The sequence below is a fragment of the Lycium ferocissimum genome, chromosome 4, assembly GCF_029784015.1.
Source record: "Lycium ferocissimum isolate CSIRO_LF1 chromosome 4, AGI_CSIRO_Lferr_CH_V1, whole genome shotgun sequence".
Taxonomy (NCBI): Eukaryota; Viridiplantae; Streptophyta; class Magnoliopsida; order Solanales; family Solanaceae; genus Lycium; species Lycium ferocissimum.
In genome coordinates, this window is record NC_081345.1 from 14,857,275 (window position 1) to 14,877,912 (window position 20,638).

General features: G+C 35.2%; 1 protein-coding gene across 7 annotated transcripts; it reads right to left on the reverse strand.

The window, feature by feature from the left end:
- Positions 1 to 2,622: 2,622 nt before the first annotated feature.
- LOC132051599 (nucleolar GTP-binding protein 1-like) lies at positions 2,623 to 13,157 on the reverse strand. 7 transcript variants are annotated; one of them, XR_009413781.1, is made up of 16 exons: positions 12,950 to 13,146; positions 12,319 to 12,462; positions 11,605 to 11,730; positions 10,281 to 10,401; positions 10,090 to 10,154; positions 9,862 to 9,975; positions 8,929 to 9,003; positions 6,988 to 7,026; positions 6,832 to 6,903; positions 6,424 to 6,537; positions 5,572 to 5,643; positions 5,440 to 5,476; positions 4,730 to 4,842; positions 3,766 to 3,972; positions 2,895 to 3,120; positions 2,623 to 2,775 (listed from the first exon to the last, which is right to left on the reverse strand). XR_009413781.1 is itself a non-coding variant. In XM_059442741.1 (15 exons), the coding sequence occupies exons 3-15, from the start codon at positions 11,659 to 11,661 to the stop codon at positions 3,028 to 3,030; spliced, it is 1,179 nt and encodes a 392-aa protein (XP_059298724.1). In that variant the 5' UTR covers positions 11,662 to 11,730; positions 12,319 to 12,462; positions 12,950 to 13,146; the 3' UTR covers positions 2,623 to 3,027. The 7 variants fall into 7 exon arrangements, 6 of the variants coding, with proteins under 6 accessions (XP_059298724.1, XP_059298726.1, XP_059298727.1 ...); XM_059442741.1 differs by having other exon boundaries at positions 2,623 to 3,120; XM_059442743.1 differs by having other exon boundaries at positions 2,623 to 3,120; positions 12,860 to 13,146.
- Positions 13,158 to 20,638: the final 7,481 nt, after the last annotated feature.

A 20,638-nucleotide genomic window follows, 5' to 3' on the forward strand; every position in this document is an offset into this window, starting at 1 on the left:
CCGTAACAAAAATACTATAATTTTAAATCGAAAAGGATAAATTAAATATAAAAACGACGAAGACAAAGATATCAATTCAACATAAAAACAAATATTGAAACGAGCAAAATATCCAAATTCGTACCTAAATTTTAGAACGTATAATACGTACACAAAAACAGATGAGGAACGAAGAAGCAAAAAAAGAAAAGAAAAGTGGCAACCGCCGAAATAGAAAGGGTTTTAATGGGATAAGGGTAATTTCGTCAAAAAATATTCATTAAACAAAGGTAGGGCAAAAATTAAAGAAGGCATAAATGAAGGGCAAAATATAAAGACCAGCCGAAAAGAAGGGCACTCCGCGCAAAAAAAAGATGAAAAAGGTGAACCCTTCTTCTTGCCTGTGGGCTTCTTCTGAAGAAATTAAAGTGGGCTGCTAAGACCAATATGGGCCCATAAGGGTACCCATGTAAAAGGCCCAATTATATATAATGGGTTTCCAATTGGGCAATTTGCAGGATTAGCCTTCGCTGGGGGTGGTCTTCAATTTTTAGCCCTCACATCAGTGGTCTTTAACTTTGTCCTTCGCTACAAGCCTCTTGATTCTAGGTTCGAAGCCTCGCTCAGTCAAAATTAAAAAAAAAAATCGCAAGGCATGAGTTGGGATTCGCAGAGCATAAGTTGGACCCCAACTTATGCCTTATTTCAAACTCTGCCTTAAGGCCCAAAAAAAAAAAATTGCTGGAATTTGCAAACCTCTGCCTTAAAGCCTAACTTTGGGCAAAAGTTAGGCCTTAAGGCCTAATTTTAGATAAAAGTTTGCCTTAAGGCATAAATTGGGCATAAGTTGGGTCCAACTTATTCTTTGTGAATCCCAACTTCTGTTTAGTTTCGTTTCATCTAGTCTGTATGCAAAGAAAATGAGCATTCGATAAAAAAGGACTCCGTTACGTTAAGGGAATCGAGGTTGACTGCTTGTCTATCTAGGTGAGTATCGAACATGGTCTCTTTCTACCGCTTGTGAAAGCATTCCTTCCAAATCAAATGTTTCGAGGCCCAATCGCCTGGGCCTCCACAACAAGGAGATTTTGTTATCGCCAGTTGCTGGATGGTTTCATTACGATGTATGAAGGAATCCATCCATTCATTGCATTTCTCTATTTCAGGAGATGGCTTGCAATTTTTATTTTTTTTACTGAGTTTGGGTTCGAACCCAGGACCTCTGGGTGTTAAGCAAAGGACAAATATTAAAGACCACCGATTTAAGGGGTAAAAATTAAAGACCACCCTGAAAAAAGGATAATTCGTGCAAAAAAAATATAGTTTCAAATTATTGATAGCATGGTTTGTCCTTCAAATGGACTGGTCTTTAATTTTTTCCCTTCAAAATCGAACTTATGCTTAGTGGGTGTGTATAAGAGCTTTAAGGGTGCAAGCATCTATAAACATTTTGCTTTCACCTCATCATTGTAGTATCAATTCTTGGACTGGACTCAAGCACACATGGATGAAAGGAATTATAACAGTAACAACAACGAAATAATGCGATAGGGGCAGGGGCAAATTGACATGCAAATTACAAGACGTGAACCTATGATCTCCCCATAAAACTAGATATTTTATGTACATGTTTTTCTAGAATTGATATAATATTAACTGTTGACACACATGCTCCAAAAAAAACTAAATGGTGCATTTGATTGAATGTTGAATTATTTACCTAGAGGATTTAGGTTGCTGATTGGGTCATAATATAAATTTATTATGAATGAAAACAACAAAAAATGAATAAATAAAATAATGATTTTTGTTGTTTTGGTGGTGATTGATAGTCTTGAGCCGAGGGTCTTTCGGAAACAGTCTCCCTATATTGTAATGGTAAAATCTCGCAGTACACTTTACGCTCTCGTGCTTAACGTCATGATTTCACCTAAGTATGTTTTTGTTGGTGGTGGTGGTAGTGATTGGTGAACAAATAAAATAATTTTTATGTTTTATCATAAAATTTGGTATGTTGGGTTATAATTTCGTCCAATAGGAATGACACGTAATAAATAATAATTTAAAAAGAATTATACCTAAGTATAAGATAGACTGAGCCTCAATTGTCACTTTAAAAAGTAATAGAGAATTTTTTTTTAAAAAAAAATCACAAAAAATTTAAAAATAAATAAGAGGTCTGCTGGTTTTAAGGACAAAGTAGAGTCAAAAAGGTGACTGGAGGAGTATTTTTAGCAAAATAAGTGGATGAAGGATATATTAAACCTTTTGAGATAATTCGGGGCATTTTTAGCCCTTTTCCGCTATGTAAGATAACAGCGTCATCATTAGTGTAGAAATGTAAATCACCGACACAACACATCTCAAAGACTTACAACCAAGAGGGAAAATAAATAAGGTCCCTCACAAGAATAAGGTTTTCCTTTTTCGACCAAGAGTAATGAACATCAACTTTACAGAACACTTACTCATTGATGACTAAGTGCAGGCTCATCTCAATAAAATAATTTTTATGTTTTATCATAAAATTTGGTATGTTGGGTTATAATTTCGTCCAATAGGAATGACACGTAATAAATAATAATTTAAAAAGAATTATACCTAAGTATAAGATAGACTGAGCCTCAATTGTCACTTTAAAAAGTAAATAAATATAAGATGGTTCAGTATTAGAGCTTCGGAAATTTCGAGCTTTCAAACCTCCAAATGCTTCTCAGTAGCATATCCATAAACCACTGAAGAAAAACTTATCAAAGATTGCTACAAAGAATGGAATGACGGATATGGCAACCCCATCTGCACCATTTGACAAATGATTTGGGTATCTTAGAGATGAGATTCGAAGCGAAGCAAATGAGGACCTCATTGTCCAACAGCCTGAGAAATACGCCAAGAAACATGTCGTATTCATGGACCTGGAAATGTGTGTTACTGTCAACACAGATCGATCACCAATGTACAATTGTACATACATGATAGATCACGATCACATTGAGCTAATTACCAAGCCCAAAAACTTGCAGCAAAATTCCGGCAGGCAAAAACCAACTAGCTTGAAACTTCCAGCTCTGCCTCCTTGTTCTTTTGGTTTTTGATCCTTTCTGATTGAGAAGCAAGCAGCTCGTAAACTTTTTTCTTCAACTACAGAAACCCAACAAAGATGTCAGAACATACTAACGAAGAAAGTAGCTTCAGGAAATAATTTAGCACTTCATGCTGACTATTGAATTCTAGAGCTTATAGAATGAACTCCGAGAAACCAAGGATAGTGAAAGCAACTCCGACAAGATTATTACGATAATCTGAAGAAACTTCTGAAAAGCTCACACAGGCATGTTTGATAAATCTATGTAAAAACAAACTAATGATTCGCGGAAACCTCGAGCATAAGATACTTGTTAACCCAAGAACAGTTAAATGACTAAAGAGAAAATCCATAAAAATAATTAGCTGTTCTTGAATAAATGTTTTAAGTTTTAGACAACAGAAGTAAACAGGTACATAGAACAACTGTGAACATGTCAATCAAATCTCTTAGATGTGGCATTCAATATCAAAAGATGTAGAGAATCAACTAGAGGGGGAATTTTAATCTCCCCGAGGATCATAGACGGTCAACTTATCACCAGTAAGGTGTAATAATTATCTCAACTGCGAAACAAATTCCCAAATTCTGTATTAAGTTCTAAAATTTGCATTTTGTGACACTTCGGAAACTCATACAGGTTTAAGTTAAACAACCTTCTCATTCTTCTATAATAATGTATAAGGGGAACAGAATGGCACCTCATGAAGACCAATCTCATTCTTTACCGACACATTTAAGGCTCCGTCAGGTCCCATTTTCCTGTATCTCACCAGCTCAAAGTTATCAACGTTACAATCATCTGTTGCAAAGATGACAGGATATGCTTGCAGTAAGTCACATTTGGACACGACATCAAGCCAAATATGGCTGCTGTATCTCTCTCTCATTTCCTTATAGATTACAAACTGCAAAAACCATACTTGGTAATCAACCATTTTTACACTGTGAGAAAAGATAGAGAAGACTGAAATTGGTTGTAGCAAAAACCAGTATCACAAAGCGTATTGACATTATCCTAAGCCTTCCAGATTATTGATGAACAACAACCTCTCTACCTCCACGAGGTAGGGGTAAGGTCTATGTACACTCTACCATCCCAGACCCCGCTTGTGAGACTACACTAGGTATGTTGTTGTTGTATTTATAACTCATTCATGTTTGGGGAGCGACAGCCCAAACCCCCAATCAAACAGAAGAAACAAGGGGAAAAAAAACTATAAGCATTAGCCAATAAAATAGCTTGAAAGCGACACTTGGTAAGTATTCACCGGAGCTCTTATATTAGCACAGCTAAACTAATATACTTTACTAGTTACTGATAGAAAAAAATATCTATACTGTAATAGCTAGTGACCATTCTATCCATCTTCTCATTATTCCGAGAAAATAGTTTTTCTAAATCACCAATATGCAAGTTTTAGTCCATATACTACTAGTTCATGACCGTTCTCATTTTATCCATCTTCTCATTATTTGGAGAATCAAATAAAATAGCTTATCAAAATCATATGCAAGTTCCAAGACGTGCGCAATTACTTCACATACATAATAGATCTCCGCATCAAGGTTAAACCATTCCGGTATAAAACAAAAAAGAATCCGTCTCTCTACTAGAATACTTGAAGATCAGAGTTCTAATAACCATAGAAATCATTGAGTTACCTGATCGGAAGGTGACATCCCACATTCTCCTGATAAATCATGAACATAAAGTACTGCAGTTGGCAAATGAGTGAGAACAGCAAGTGTTAACTTTTCCAAGTTATTCCTGTCCTCTGCAGGTTCAATCAAAATAAAGAAAAAATGTTAAAAATAAACATAAAATGATAAGGGAAGTAATCCACCACAACAGAACACAAAAGTCCAGGTTACAAGAAAGAAATTTAGAGAATTATGAGTAATGTTCTCACTGTTTGCTGAGCAGCATAGCAAAAAGAAAACTATAGTTGCATTATTTATCTTTTAAGTCAAAACGTGGGGAATTTACTTTACGCCCATTCCAGACCATTTTCCATCACTAGAGCTATTGTGATGAAGAAATCGAGCAACACGTTCTCATCTCAAACTAGCCAATTTTTTTTTTTTTTTTTTTTGGGAGAACTAACCTGTTACTTGGACAAGCTCAGAAGCAAAATTGTGGATATTAGTATAATAATTTTTAGGAGGTCTAAGTAGTACACTTCTAATCCAACTAACTCACTTACCCACAAACACAAACAATCTTTTTCACTAACAAAGGTGACAATGTATCATCAGCATCTTTGTATTATTTTCTCTTTTTAAGCTTCTTTGTATTATGTCGGAGAATGTAAATGAATTCAGAGAAAAATTATCCACATTTTTCAAATGGTAAACCAAGAAGAGATTTTTACCATCACATCTCCTTAAGATTCCAGGGGTATCAGTAACCTGAGGATTATAATGCTTAATCAGTAAAATAGCAGAAGCAACAAAAAGGTAAGAAACATTTGAGAAAACATTTTCGCTTTGAGATAAAGACTAACCTGAAAATTCTGGTAGCTCAAATTAATATGACCCATCAGAATTCCTCTGGTTGTGAAGGGATAGTTGCAGATCTGATAATATTCAGTGACGTTACTGGGAGCTCAAACAAGGAAAAGTATGTGATGAAAAGATGCAATCAACTGGAGAAAGTACATCAAAGAGTATGTGATGAAAAGATGCAATCAACTGGAGAAAGTACATCAAAGACTTTCTATAGAATTGGTAGGGGCATGCAAGGAAAGTATGTCTAGTTGTGGATTTCGTTCTAGTCAAAGTATTAAACCAAATTCCTTTGACTCGTTCGTAAATCTGTAGACAAGTATCTCTCTAGTCATCTGTCTGACAATGCATCCATGCCTATGATATTGCAAAACTAGTATAAGAAACATATTCATCACAAGCCAGATAAAACAACTGGTGAAGTAGTGATTGGGTAAAGAGAACACACAATTGATTGGTAATAATCGTTAGTTTATGATCATATATGATCGTTCCATAAGCTTCCATCTCATTGCTTATCTTCCCCCTCTTTGACTTTTTCCTTGCTATTAATTTTAAAGATGTTAACATTTGAGACCTGAGTTAGCAAAACAAAATACGGGTCAGATTTTAGAATAGCATTTGAAGGCAATCCAGGTTTCAGAATAAGAAGTGTCTTCGCACCCAAGTTGAAACCGCGATTTTTAAAACTGGTACTAGCTTTTTTCATCGGATAGTAATTCTGGCTAATTTGCCTTCCTCAAGAATATTTATGATGTTGTTATAACTCTCTAAAGAAAAATGGGTGAAATCCCTTATCCCAGAAAAAAAGCAAATAAAATATGGAATGAAAGCTAACAAACTTAGCATACCTCAGGCTTCCCTGTCGAAAGTACACGAACCAAAGATGATTTTCCGACATTGGGAGCACCAACAAGACAGAGAGTTGGTGTTTCCAGATCGACAACTGGCATTGCCCGTAATGTCTGCCACCATTAAAATATGTCAGACTGATAGAAACCACTGAAACTTATCTTTTTGACTTTGAAAGCAAAGACCATTGCTTAATAATCATATATTAAGCCCAACTAAAAAGCTTCCACGCAATCAGGAAGATACTATCATGACCTCCCTTTTTCTCTGGACATCCTTCTAATGCGTAAAATGAAGGTCCGTGATAATAATTATCTGAAACTTCATTCCAGTTTTCAGTATACTAATATCAAGGCCTTCATGACAAGACTCATACTGCCTAGCTTCGTATCTCTAACTGGCCTTACCTTGGCAATGTTCAATAGTTGATCAACAGCTTTTCCATCCTGATAAAAAATTTCCTCAATTCTTTTCAATCCCTACAAAGATATTCTGTCACAAATCTACTTATAGATTATATCAGATGAATATAGAATTCTGTAAAAATGAAACTATCGGACTACCTCGTTCAGTCGCTCCTCTGCTTCTCGTTTAGATAATGACTGCCACAAATTGCACCAATTACTTGATTTGCATCTTAAATAGAAATATAAATTATAAAGGTAAGTAAATAAAAATATTTCATCAATTCAATAATGAGAAAACAGAACATAATAACATTTGGTAGTGAACACAGCCCAAGGGATCCTGATGTGATGCTAAGACCCCTGTAGCCCTTATTTGTATTTTTAATGTATCTTTTTAAAAATGATTGTGACCATGTCCATTAGCAGCTACATAAAAGTGGTGATGGAGATTTGGTGTTAATTGTCAGGAAGGTAGTGAAGTTGAATCAAGAATTTGGAATGGAGAATGCGCTTGCAGAAAGGAAAGGCTAACTTTACAGGGGCACCGTTTCCCCATAAGAAGACTCATTCAATTGTATGTTCCATATATAGTTACAGTTTCTGCTAATTGTTTTTTTTTCTTTTTCTTTTGGGAGGTCCCAATACCTGCATCTAACTGAACTACTACTGACAGAAAGCATGAGAGAGTGTGAACCCTAACCAATCAACGATGAGCGTCAATTCAGCAAAGGTGGGAAAGAAATAGTGTTGTTATCCTCCATTTTCACTTCGCTAAAACTTTATATAGTTCCTTCCCTCTTATTACCTTCCATGAAAATAAGCAATCAGGAGAATATGGAGCTTTAGAATTTTCTGTCTTCTCTGCAATTCCCTTTCATTATGCTTGCATGCTTGACATAGATTTAGATTTTTTTTTTTTTTTTTTTTTTTTTTTTTATCACTAGTCCCAACCAATTCCCTTTAGTTTCATTGGCATTTTGCTTTGAACTGCTTGTGGTTATCTAACCTTTCTCGTTGTGTTTTCTCTTGAGCCGAGGGTCTTTCGAAAACAGCCTCCCTATCTTCCGAGATAGGGGTAAGGTCTGCGTACACTTTACCCTCCCCAGACCCCACATTGTGGGATTTCACTGGGTATGTTGTTGTTGTTGTTGTTGTAGTCCCAACCAATATAGGACCTAGTCAAGTTTTAAGAAATTGTGCTGCTATCACTCATATGCAAAAGATGTTACGATGAATAAGATAACAAATTTAAGATACTTCCAACATCCTTGACTAGTTTTCCTAATTTCTCTCCTCAATATTCCACAATACAGACAGTAGGGTCTATTTTTTTTGCAGCATCTGTCTGATTTAAAAATGTTGCCCAAAGAGGTTCAATAAGGCCACTGCAGGGATGGATCAGATTCAAACAATAGAAGAAAGAAGCCAGACACAAGAGTGAATTAAGGAGATTAGACAGCAATCTGACCTATGCTAGGAGATAGATAGTTTTGTTTATGTACAAAGGGTGACACACATAGGAGTCTAATCTTATATGCAGGTAAAAATATACCGATAGATTCCCATGGATGCTTTTCTAAAAACATACAATACTTATCAGGGACAGTGTCATCAAAAGTGCAAAAGCTCTAAGGTCCGTTGGGCCTTTAAGCGCAAATAAACCATGGGCTTTGATGAAAAAAGGCGCAATGGAGAAAAAATACAAATATATATGTTTAGTCCAAGACTAACAATAATAAGTAAGAATAACAAATATATGGATAAAGAAATTGAAAAAAATAAATAAAGATAAAGTGAAATATCAATTGTTTAGTGTTGCCTATTCAGGAGGCAGGAAAAGTATGTCTTAGAACCTTCATGACGACATTTAAGCACACATTAAGTGAGGCAAAGCGCTCAACATGTTTTGCGCCTCGCTTCAGGGCTTAAGCGAGCGCGCCTTTGACAACACTGATCAGGGAAAAAATAAGAATGTCATCCAGAAGGCTATTTTACCTAAGATTGTCTCATCAAAAACCGGAGAGGCTGGGAGAGGGAGCAGACTAACAGCATACAGATAGAAAGCAGGTCATTATTTAATGCAACCAACTTTCCAACCTTAGCACATAATGATGCATGTTCCTTTCCAACTGAATTCACCTTTTTCCTTAAAGCTTCTAGCTTTCCCAATGCCTGCAGAATTGTAGTTACTTAGATGTAAGACATGACAGAAACAAACCAAAAATATTGAATTAAATATCTAAGTTACAGAAGAAAAAGGGGGGAAAAGGACAAAGATTCTGTGTTTTTTGATAAGGAAAAAAGAACATAGATCCAATTGATAGGGAAAAAAATCATACAAGAACGGAGAAAAAGTTGAATCTCACTCAAAAATTGATGCATTGCTAAATGTTGACAACTTAATTCAACAGAAAAATCACCAAGTTACAAACATTAGTTTATCTGCTTCAATCATTTAACCCAAAATTAGCATGGTGCCAGCGTTATGTCACAAATACTGAACAGAATTTAACACGGATATAAACTTTCAGATAAATTAGACTTAAAGCAATTGAACCTTTCATTAACACGTGCATGAAATGAAAACCATAAACCCCCTGAGAGGGGTTGAGAATATCCAAAATGCTAGTTTCCATGAATATTGAAAAACAAATCCACACCCCGAAAATCAGTCCATCCAAATAAAGGGCGCAACAGAATCATTTCAATTCTGTGAAAAAGAAGTGTGAAATAGTTACACAAACTCAGAGCTTTACTTAGATTAGATAAAAATTACACAAAACACTACAAACCCCAAGATTATGCTCCTAGCTTTGATCCTTTTCTCTTCCTTACTATCTTTTAATTTATCAGGACAAAGAGACATTTAAACCTTCCAGTTTAACTACATGTATTTTTCTCTTTCTGAAGAGTCAAAAAATCATTTGCCACAGTTCAAAGCTATTTCCCTGTAGGAAAAAGTTACTGATGACCTCAATTTCCCTGAACAACCATTATTTGGAACAAGATACTAGAGTGATTGAAAATTACCTCTTCATAGTTTCCATCTCCAAGCGTTAACTCAATCAAAGATCGTTCATAAGGGTGCAAATATTTTTTGTTTGGGAAGTTCTCCTTGTATGTCCTCAAGGGCACAGCCAACTCCTACATACAAAAAATGAATGACGAATGTAAATTTGGTTTCATATGACTTATAAGAATATCAAAATTATAAATGTATCCTCCAACAACAAGCATTAGTCTGTTAGAGAATCTCACCTTCATTAATGCATCAAGTTGTTTTGCACCTTTATTTCTCTCGCGTTTTGCAGCATTAGCTATGCCTGTTAAACATTTTAACCAAATGCTATAATTCCTTTCATCCATGCGTGCTTGAGTCCATTACAAGAATTGATACTGCAATGATGAGGTGGAAGCAAAAAGTTTATAGACGCAGAGTGAAAAATTACCCTTTGTAGGCGCGATCCTCTTTGCTTTCCTTAGTGCTGATTGTAGAATATCTATAGATGGCATTACCATGGGTAATTTTTGAAATGCACCTATATTTTCTACCTTAGGTGTCAATTTTTCCTACAAACAAATGAGCAATCGCTTTCAATCTTCATGTGAACGATAAAGGAAAGGCCAAAGACAGATGGGACCCACGAACTTGTCTTCGATTTTCCATTTGAACCCCAGTGACGTTGACCATCCAACCCCCGAACATAAGATAAGGCGCGCCATTTGAATACCTCGTGTAATCAAGCTACACGCATCAAGACTCCTTGCGGTGACATGGAAAAATAGACCAATAAAAATAAGCCATGTCATGTTACCTGTTTCAAAAAAAAAAAAAATAAGCTATGTCAACAAAAATTAAATTTTAAAATCTATTTAAATAATTTTAAAAATTGAAAAACCCAACCCATCCTTCTCCGATAACCCACTTCACCTTTGCCATTGCAAGGCTGCCGCCTTCAGCCGCCACCACCGCTTCCAAATCTATTTAAATAATTAAAAAAAATGTGTGTCGTTTTTCGTCGGAGATTTGTTTAAATAGATTTTGAAACAGAGCATAAGCAGGCGGCGAGGAGGCACAAGTAGCATGGCTGATAGAAATGGGCTATCTGAGAGGATGGTTGGGTTTTTCAATTTTTTGTAATTATTTAAATAGATTTTAAAATAGATTTTTTGTTAAAATTAATTTTTAATGATTAAAAATTTTAAAAGAGAAAACGGCGGTGGCGGCTAAGTGGGCTATCGGAGAGGATGGGTTGGGTTTTTCAATTTTTTTTAATTATTTAAATAGAGTTTTTGTCAAGATTAATTTTTAAATGATTAAAAATTTTAAAAAAGAAAAAATTTGGTCTCTCACGCCTCCGTTTTTAAAAAACGAGTAGCCACGCCGTGCCCAGCTGGCACGAGGTGTTCAAATACAGTTTTTTATCTTATATTCTAGGGTTCAGATGGTCAGCGTTTGATCGGAGGGTCTAAATGGAAAGCAGGACAAGTTCGTCCCGTCTATGACTTTGGCCATAAAGGATGCATTTATTAAACGGCACAGAGGTAATTCGATGTAAATAGCCAGCTACAAAAATTAATTCCGCTAATAATCAAGAGGCTCGAAAATTAGTGGCCTAAAGCCAATTTTTAATAATGACGTATCTTTTTTTAGTATAATATCCTCCATACTTGTTGTTTATAGTATAACATCCTTTTAAAAACATAAAAGTCTTTAACTTCACATAGTAATATTATAGAAATCCAAAGTGAGATTAAAGGGAGTAGAAATACTTTTTTTTCTGGGTTGGTTCTGTGGATTTGATACATAGCTTCCTTTAACAATTTCATAAGTAGTAGTCATTTGCTTACAGAAGCATGACATTGGATACATAACACGCACAGGAACCAAGTATAGACCTGCATCACCAACAACACATTTTGGCTTTAGAGAAATAGACAAAACATTTCCATTACCAATCCAACAACAACAACAACATATCCAGTGTGTCTACGTAAAGCTGTCTACCCCTATCTCGTAGAGAGCAGGCTGTTCAAGCCTAACCCCCTCTCTACCAAGTAAAACATTTCACAACACTTTGCAAAGCGTGGATACTGGAACAAAGCAGCAACAACAAATTTAGCCAATGCGATAGGGGAAAGCAGTAAATAGCATTCGAAAAAGAAAAAAAAAGAACATTAACAACAACGAAATAATGCGATAGGGGAAAGCAGTAAATAGCATTCGGAAAAAAAAACAGTAACAACAAAGAACGAAATAATGTGATAACCGAATCACAAGAAACACAGGTGGTAACAGAAACAGAAAGAACAAGAATTACAGAATAGTGCTAATACCACTGGTAAGGAAGTAGGTACATTTCCATTACCAATCCCGTACCCAAATTTATATTAATTCGAATATAAGTACATGGGGAGAATATAAGTTTAAAAAAATAAAAATTGCTTATTGCATTTAATTAATTGCAGTGAGAAACAAAAGAGCACCTTTAGAGAGCTTGGAGAGTCCCAATAGTGATGAGGAAGGAAGTTGCCATAGCTGAAAGAGACCTGAAGTTCCGCTCATCTTTCTTTTTAATTGAAATGTGAAAGCCGTTAAAGAGGTTTTTAGCTTTGTGCTTTTTCTGAGCTCTGAATATCCAGGAAACAAAACGAATTAACAAACAGTCCCTTATGTCTAGGGTTAGAGTTATTTTGGTCCTTATATAACAATTGAATATGAATAATAAGCATTTATCTATGTAAAAGTTGGCACTTTTGGTCCAAAGCTGGACGGAAGAGCACCAACAATGAAAACCTAACGGGTCATCTAACGCAATGTTAATTAACAAACTATTTTTTGGTTTTTCAACTGTGTCTGCACATGAATTTGGATTCGCCTCCACCTAAGGTCGCATTTAAAAGAAACAACAACTGAGATTCATGATCATAAATTTCTAACACAAAATTTTTTATTCATCCCACCACAATTCTTATCAAGATGAATTAACAAACTGGGAAGTAACCAATTGCTAGAGTATTATTGAACCTAGCGGCCATTGTAGAGTATGTATATTCTTCATCACTTTGGCTACTTTCCGTCAGTAAAACAAATTGCATAAATTGCTTGAGTGCTCACCCATCTTCCGCCTTCTTTTCAAATCAAATGACCAAATTGGCTATTATGCGAACTGGCTAGAAAAGTCACAAATCAGGTGAAGTGATGGGCTCTGCTACATTGTTATAAGCAAATAGTTAAACGACTATTCAATAAATTAACAGATCGGAATAGGGATTAATGAAGTGCCTTTCAGACCAAGAGCTTTGGAGAAAAAGAGATAATTTGTTGTTTGGTTTAACATAGTGCCGTTAATTTTTTATATTGATTTGTGTTTTTCCGTAACTGAATGCTCTTGTATTTAGTTTAGGACCAAAAGTGTGTAGTTTGTGCAAAGATAACAGGTTAGTTATAACTCATGTTATATAGGAAGGACCAAATAAATTTGTCCATAAACATAAGGGGCTATTTGGATCTTTGCCTCTTTTTATTTTTAATTTTTTTAAAAAAAATTGTTTTTATTACAATAAGTGGGAAGGAGATTATAATGTGAGATTCTGAACCTTCACTAACATTTGAAAGCCTGCGTGAGCTCAACTAACTGAACTACTAGATCCACGATTCGCCTCTTTGAATATCCATTCGTAATGAAAAATGGGGACAATTTCACAAATGGCCCTAAAAGGATAGGTCTTGAATTTTTAGACCCAATAAGCAAGGTATAAGAAAAATAGTCGTAGGGATCTAAGAAATTTCGCCTATTGGCCATCTCGAACTCTCACTGTCATGTGAGGGTTCGAATCCCCACATCAGAATCCCTTTCCATATCCCCTATATATGTAATAAAAACAATTAAAAAAAAAAATAGCCTCCATTAAGCCGAATAAAAAAATTAGTTGAACAAAAATAGCCTCCATTAAGCCTAATAAAATTAGTTCTGACAAAATAGGCCTCCAAACAAACACCCGCTAAACCCAAAACTCTTAATCAGATTTTTTTTTTCCACTACTTCTTCATTTGTTTCTCACAGGAATGATTCAATCCCCATTCCTCTATTCTTCAAATTTTCCTGATAAGATTTCATCAATCTCGAGGAGATTGATGATTTGTTTGCTAGAAAAGGAAGAGATGTGAAGTAGAAATGATTTTGATGGTCCTAGATTTTTTCTGTTGTCTACAACACAATTCGATGTTTCTGATCGTGCTTATAAAACTGAAAATGATGAATTTTGTACAGTAGAAGAGTTAGGAGAATCATCTGCATATTTTTTAGTTACAATCATCAATTAAAAAGAGAATTTACATTTATCCGCTTATCTAATGTGGGAGTTCGTAGTTCTTTAGCTTATGTTGCAATTATATGAAGGTTATGTCATGAGTTACTTCAAGGATTTATCGTTCTAGTTGTTCATCCTTGTGTGTGAATGTTGTTAGGGTTTTTGTCATGATTTTCTTACCATATTTGAGGTTTACTTTTCTCTTGAAAGAAAGTCAAAATATTACCATAATTGCTTATACTTTTCCTGAAAGGAAAATATAATTCTCTTCCATATTTGGTTATTCCTTGTCTTGGGGGAAAAGTTTTGGATATCTATAAATTGATGACATCCTTTCCACAAGCAGAACATAGAAAAATATCTACAATAGTGAAAAATATCTACAATGTAGTCCTTTAGAGAGGTTTGCTTAAGGAGAAATTTATCCTCTCAATATTTTAGAATGTTTTTTAATATTAGTATTATCATGCGTAGGTCAATTGACCAAACTCATATCATATAATAAAGTCTTTTTTATAGTTTTCTTTGTCGTCGATTTGTTGTTGTTGAAGATTTGCAATTGTTGAAACTTTCCGCATAACGCCATGTTATTTCGATCCAAACATGAATGTGTCATGTTTTTTTGTCCACCCGCCAATAAAATTCGCTCAAAGACGTTAGAATAACAACTTATGCCCAATGAGTAACACTTGACACTACCTCATTGTGTATAACTTATGAAATACTGTAGAAGTTTTGCCTTAGAGGAAAAAAATTTCTCAAGGACTCTAAAAAACAACTTATACTTATGGGCAACAATTTACACTACCTTATTGTATCTACAACAGCAGCAGCAACAACAATAACATACCCAGTGTAATCTCACAAGTGGGGTTTGGGGAGGGTAGAATATACGCATACCTTAGCTCTACCTTTGTGGGGTGGAGAGGTTGTTTCCAATACACTACCTTATTGTATCTGACTTAAAAAATACTCTATAACTCTTGCCTTATAGGGGCTAGTCTTGAATTTTTAGACTCAATATGCAAAGTATAATAGAAACAGCCTCCGTTAAGCTTAATGAAAATTAGTTGGACAAAATTAGCCTCCAAACAAACATCCGCTAAACCTAAAACTCCAAGACCCTGCTACTTCTTTCTCTGCTACTTCTTTATTTTTTTCTATTGAAGGATTTCAATCTCCAGTATCTATTCTCCAAATTCTTCTAAAGCGATTTCATCAATCTTGAGGTGATTGATGATTTGTTTGCTAGAAAATGAAGAGATGTGAAGTAGCAAATGATTTTGATAGTTCTTGATTTTCTCTATTTTTTACAACACAACTCGATGTTTCTGATCGTGCTTATGACACTAAAAATGATAAATGTTGTACAACAGAAGAATCATGAAAATCATTTGCACAGTTTTTAGTTAAAATCGTCAATTAAAAAGATAATTTACATTTATATAGCTTAACTAATGTGGAGTTTGTGTTTCTTTAGCTTATGTTGCAATTTTATGAAGGTTATGCCATGAGTTACTTCAAGAATTTACCGTTGTTTTAGTTAATTAGTTCTTATGTGTGAATGACTCATGTTTTGGCCATCCGTCAACAAAACTTAGCTCATGGACTTTAGAACAACAATTTAGCCCAATGGGCAACACTTGACTACCTCGTTGTATATGACTTATGAGATACTCTATAACTCTTACCTTAGAGGCCAAACTTAGCTCAGGGACTCTAAAAAATAAATTATCCCCCATGGGCAACACTTTACATTACCTCATTATTTAGTATCGAAGGAATGCTTTGTATTTACTCTACTTCTATTCAAAAGGCGGGCACTTTTAAGTATAGCTAATGAAAGATTATGGTGTCTAGAAATTTTGAATTGAATCTTTTACTATAAAAGATACATGAATTAATTTGGTCATACCTAAATATAGGTTTTCATATGGTGAAGTGCTACGTTGTTGCATAAAAGCTGAAGGTTCTATCACTATATTTATGACATCAAAAGGACCATTTGGATTATGGTCTCAATTTGATATCACTCGGGATGGATTCATTTTAACAGAAAGCTTGATCTCCCCTATTTATTTCACTTCCTTCAAGCTCAAAACAGAAAGAACAATAACAACCATATCAATTATGTGAATATCCGACCACAAATTAACTTAGGATAGCCATTAATCGGCTAAGCATTTAACACCCACAACAATAGCATATACTATCTTTCGATGCCAATTCCGCATTTATTCATCTAATAACTTTGCTATGACATAGATAAACCCTAGGTACATCTAAGAAGAGAGAAACTCATCTCAAATCAGCAAGGATAACACCCTCTTCAAGTTTACTTCAACTTAAAAGAGTTTCCAATTCACTAACAAGATGAGAGAGGTGGACTACACAACCTTTACGAACTTTTCGAGGGGTAAATCACCTCATGGACTTATGGACCTTGGCCTAGATGATGTGGGAATTTGTGGAGATTATTTGGGAGCTCAAGAGGTTGGAGGAGAGTGAAAATGAGATATGGAATGGCTTCCACCGCTTCAAATGGGTCCCAAAGGGGCTTCCTGCGTTGTCTCACAAAAATGCAAATATCGCCTAGCGATTGCCTATGAGGATAGCATAAAAGAGAATGAGCCACTTATAAGTACGTATGATAAGGATAAAGTCGTACAGGCTATATATGAGACAAAAGGTAACAATACTTATAAGATTGAAATACTTCTGACGATAAGTTATAGTATAAGAAAGAAGCCTAAAAGCGAGAATGTCATGAGTTTTAGATATGTTCACAAGAATAGTTGCCTAGTTAGCAGGGATAGTACTAAAGCTTTGGTTTAAGCACGAGTATGCGCGCAAGTTCAACTTTTGAGGACGAATGCTCCAAAGGGGAAGGATGTTAAATCACGCATTTTCGTACTCAAAGTTGTGTTGCAAGTTAGTCGATATAATCTCGGAGAACAAAATTATGTTTAACAAGTGTTAAGTAAGTGTCGTGAAGATTAAAGGTTAAACGAATCGAAAGGATTAAGTTTCGTTGAAGTCCTACATTTGGTTATGAGTTATGGCAGGATTTGGTCCAAATTTCTGTGGGTGTATCTCCAAGTATATGAAGAGTTATAGGGTACATTACCTATCTAAATTCAAGTTCATCGAGTCTAGTTTTCAGCGCATCAAACCGTTCGTCAGTCGGAGCTCTTTACAATAAGTTATGTATGTTTTACGAAAGTCTTTGCAGAGCAGACCCGTAAAATAGTGGGAACTATGGACCCTTTTTTTAAGGTATGACCCGTATCCCATACCGTATTTTAGGACAGTGGAAGTCTTAATTGAAGTATATTCGTTGCTCTTTCATTTAGAGGTCATTTCTGACATATCCTGGTCCTATACACCCTAAAATACTCCCCAAGTGTTATCATATCATCCAAGAGCTAGATCAAAGATTGATAACGTAAATCAAGTGTCGAGAATCCCATGGTGCTAGTGAAATCAAATTCTTCACTTTTGTTGTTGAGTTAGAGGTTTCCTGGGTTGAAGTAATCTTACGTTTGATGTCTTTCTTCTTTGTTTAAAGTAAGTACATACTCCTTCTTGTCTTTGAGATTATGGAAGTCATAGTGAAATTATCGGTTAATAACTTGCCCGAGTAAAGGTCGAAAATCGATTTGACTAGTTGTGCTTGCAGGTTGTTATGAAAGCATGAATTGTGATATCTTATGGCTTGAAAGTGATGAGAATGATTTGGATTGAGGAGCTATGACTTGAGCTCGTTGTTGTATTCGAATAGACGATAAGAGGTATGTAATGGCTATACCTTCTTTGTTTGACATGATTCATAATCAAAATATTTCTAAAAGAAGTATTCAAGAGATTTGTTCGCAGAATTTCTTGTATGGTTATCACAACCTAGACATCTTATCGTTATCCCTCACTGCGAGACTTTATTCAATGTGTATACTCATACAGATAAGAGAACAGAGAACCTAGATATGTATAGATATGCTATTGAATCCATCATCCGAAGGCCTTTAGAAGAAATATAGCAAGAATGAGTTATTCATAAAGCTTCCATTGTTGTTATCCTGTTTATTTATGCTGTAGTTCTCCCTTGCCGGGAAGTCATACTCAGCCCTTGTTTGTCATATGTCAATTAAGAGTACAGAGAGTCGATACTTACATTCATGTATAGGTATACAGTATTTCTATTATGTATACATACATATATACATATATAATATATGTATATGTATATAATATACATATATGTATATAATATATATATATATATATATATATATATATATATATATATATATATATATATATATATATATATATTGAGCTTATACGGCTCCACGAGATATACGGTATATATACGCGAGCCTTTATATGGACAGAGATATACCGAAAGCCTTATATGGTTGACGAGATATACATAGATATACCGAGCCTTATATGGTTGGACGGAGATATACATAGATATACCGAGCCTTATATGTGGTCGGCTAGCTATACTATTATATTATGTACGAGTTGAGTCAGAGCACATAGGCGTATTTCAGAGTATCTTTGATTCTCAGTTGTCTGTTTACTTCAGTTACGGTTATTCAATTGCCTTACATACTCGATACATTATTTCGTACTAACGTCCCTTTTGCCGGGGACGCTGCATTTCATGCATGCAGGTCCTGACAGATTGCAAGAAGGACCCTTCAGTAGGTGTGCCAGAGTTTAGCGGATTGGTAAGCTCCATTCCATCCAGAGTTTCCATGTTCAGAGTTGGAGTAGTGTGTGTATGTACAGTCAGCATGGGTAGGTCAGGGCCCTATCCCGACCAGAGTGCAGTTGTATTCTCCTTAGAGGCTTGTAGACATGACCTATGGTACAATATGTCAGTATAAAGGCCTTGTCGGCCCATTGTATATATTGTTTTGGGCTTTGCTGTCTGCAGATGTACATGGTGGTCTTGTCGGCCCCTTTATATATGTGTCTTTGGGGGTGATCCCCAGTTCAGATGTTTCAGTAGTCATTTACGGAGCATTCATAGTACGGCCGTGTTGACCTAGATGCTAGAGTGTTACATAGATTGGCCTTGTCGGCCTAGTTTACTTGTTTAGCACGCTAAGAGTTACAAAGTGGTACGCTCGGGCAAGTAATGCATCGGTTGCTGGCCTCCCAAATTTGGGGTGTGACAAATTACTTATATGGTATTTTCTTATGTATGATCAACACACTTTTTTTCAAAAATCATGTTACAACCCTTATTCTTATAAATTATTACTAATTTATAATTTATTAGTAATAATTTTAGAAAAAAATTACTTAAGCACCAAATTTAATTTTATGGACTATCATTTCCGCGCCCTATTTTCAACTAGTCAAAATATGTTTGCAACATCCGACTCTTCTACCTGGTTTTAAAAGGGTTTAGAGTTGCCACCTAGTTTCTAAGGGTATATTTGGAAACCTATTCGTATTGATATGTCTACTCTGGTTTAGTCTGCGAAGCTTATGAAATTCCAAGTAAGGTTTTATGTACTCATGGTGAAAGGTTTTAAACATCTTTCAGAGCCTGTCCTAAGATAGTCAAAAACTTAGTTTAGCTACACTTGAGCGAGATTATCCATCTCATCATTATTTACGTGTTTTAAAGAAAATATAGAAAGAATTAATTTTCCTAAAGTAAGTTTTAGAAAAATAGTGTTAAGGTGATTCATTAGCGTTAAAAGTATGTGTGGGTGGTATATGTGGGGTTATAAGGAAACGATATATCTGGGTATATGAGTAGTGGTGAAGAAGTATACGGTACATGACGTTATATACATATATATGTGTGTGTGTGTGGTATAAGATAATATGTGCTCAATTTCAACATTTTCCCTCTCTTAAGTTCTGGGGATGTGTGTGTGTGTGGTATAAGATAATATGTGCTCAATTTCAACATTTTCCCTCTCTTAAGTTCTAGGGCAAAAACCCCTCATTTCCCTTCAACCCAATTATCATTGAAGACTAGAAAAAGGGTTACCTAGGTAGAAATCAACAATTTTAAACTTAGAAACTTACCCTCAAGTGGAGAATCAACAATCCCTCTGAAAATCGCCTCAAAGCTTGCTCTCAACTCAAGATAAGAATTTATGAAACCTAACCTCATTTTTGTCACAACTCAAATTCTCAACTCGTGATGGCACTAGCCCAACCGTGCGAGTAATCCAAGACAAGCCATTAACATAACCTTATTAAGCAGAAAACTAAAAGCGGAAATAAATGATACAAGTCAATTTTCAAGTCTTACGCAATATTTGATAAAACACTTAGAAGTTATTACACTTAACCCCAAAATCTGATGTCACTCGCATACAAGGACTTCTAAAGAGTAAAATAGTCTGAAATATGTTGACACCTAATTTTTCACCTCATAAAACACGTATTTTAATTTTCCAAATTTCCCGAGTCCAAGACGGAGTAAGGATGCCCTTAAAAATTTAAAAAATCCCAAGAA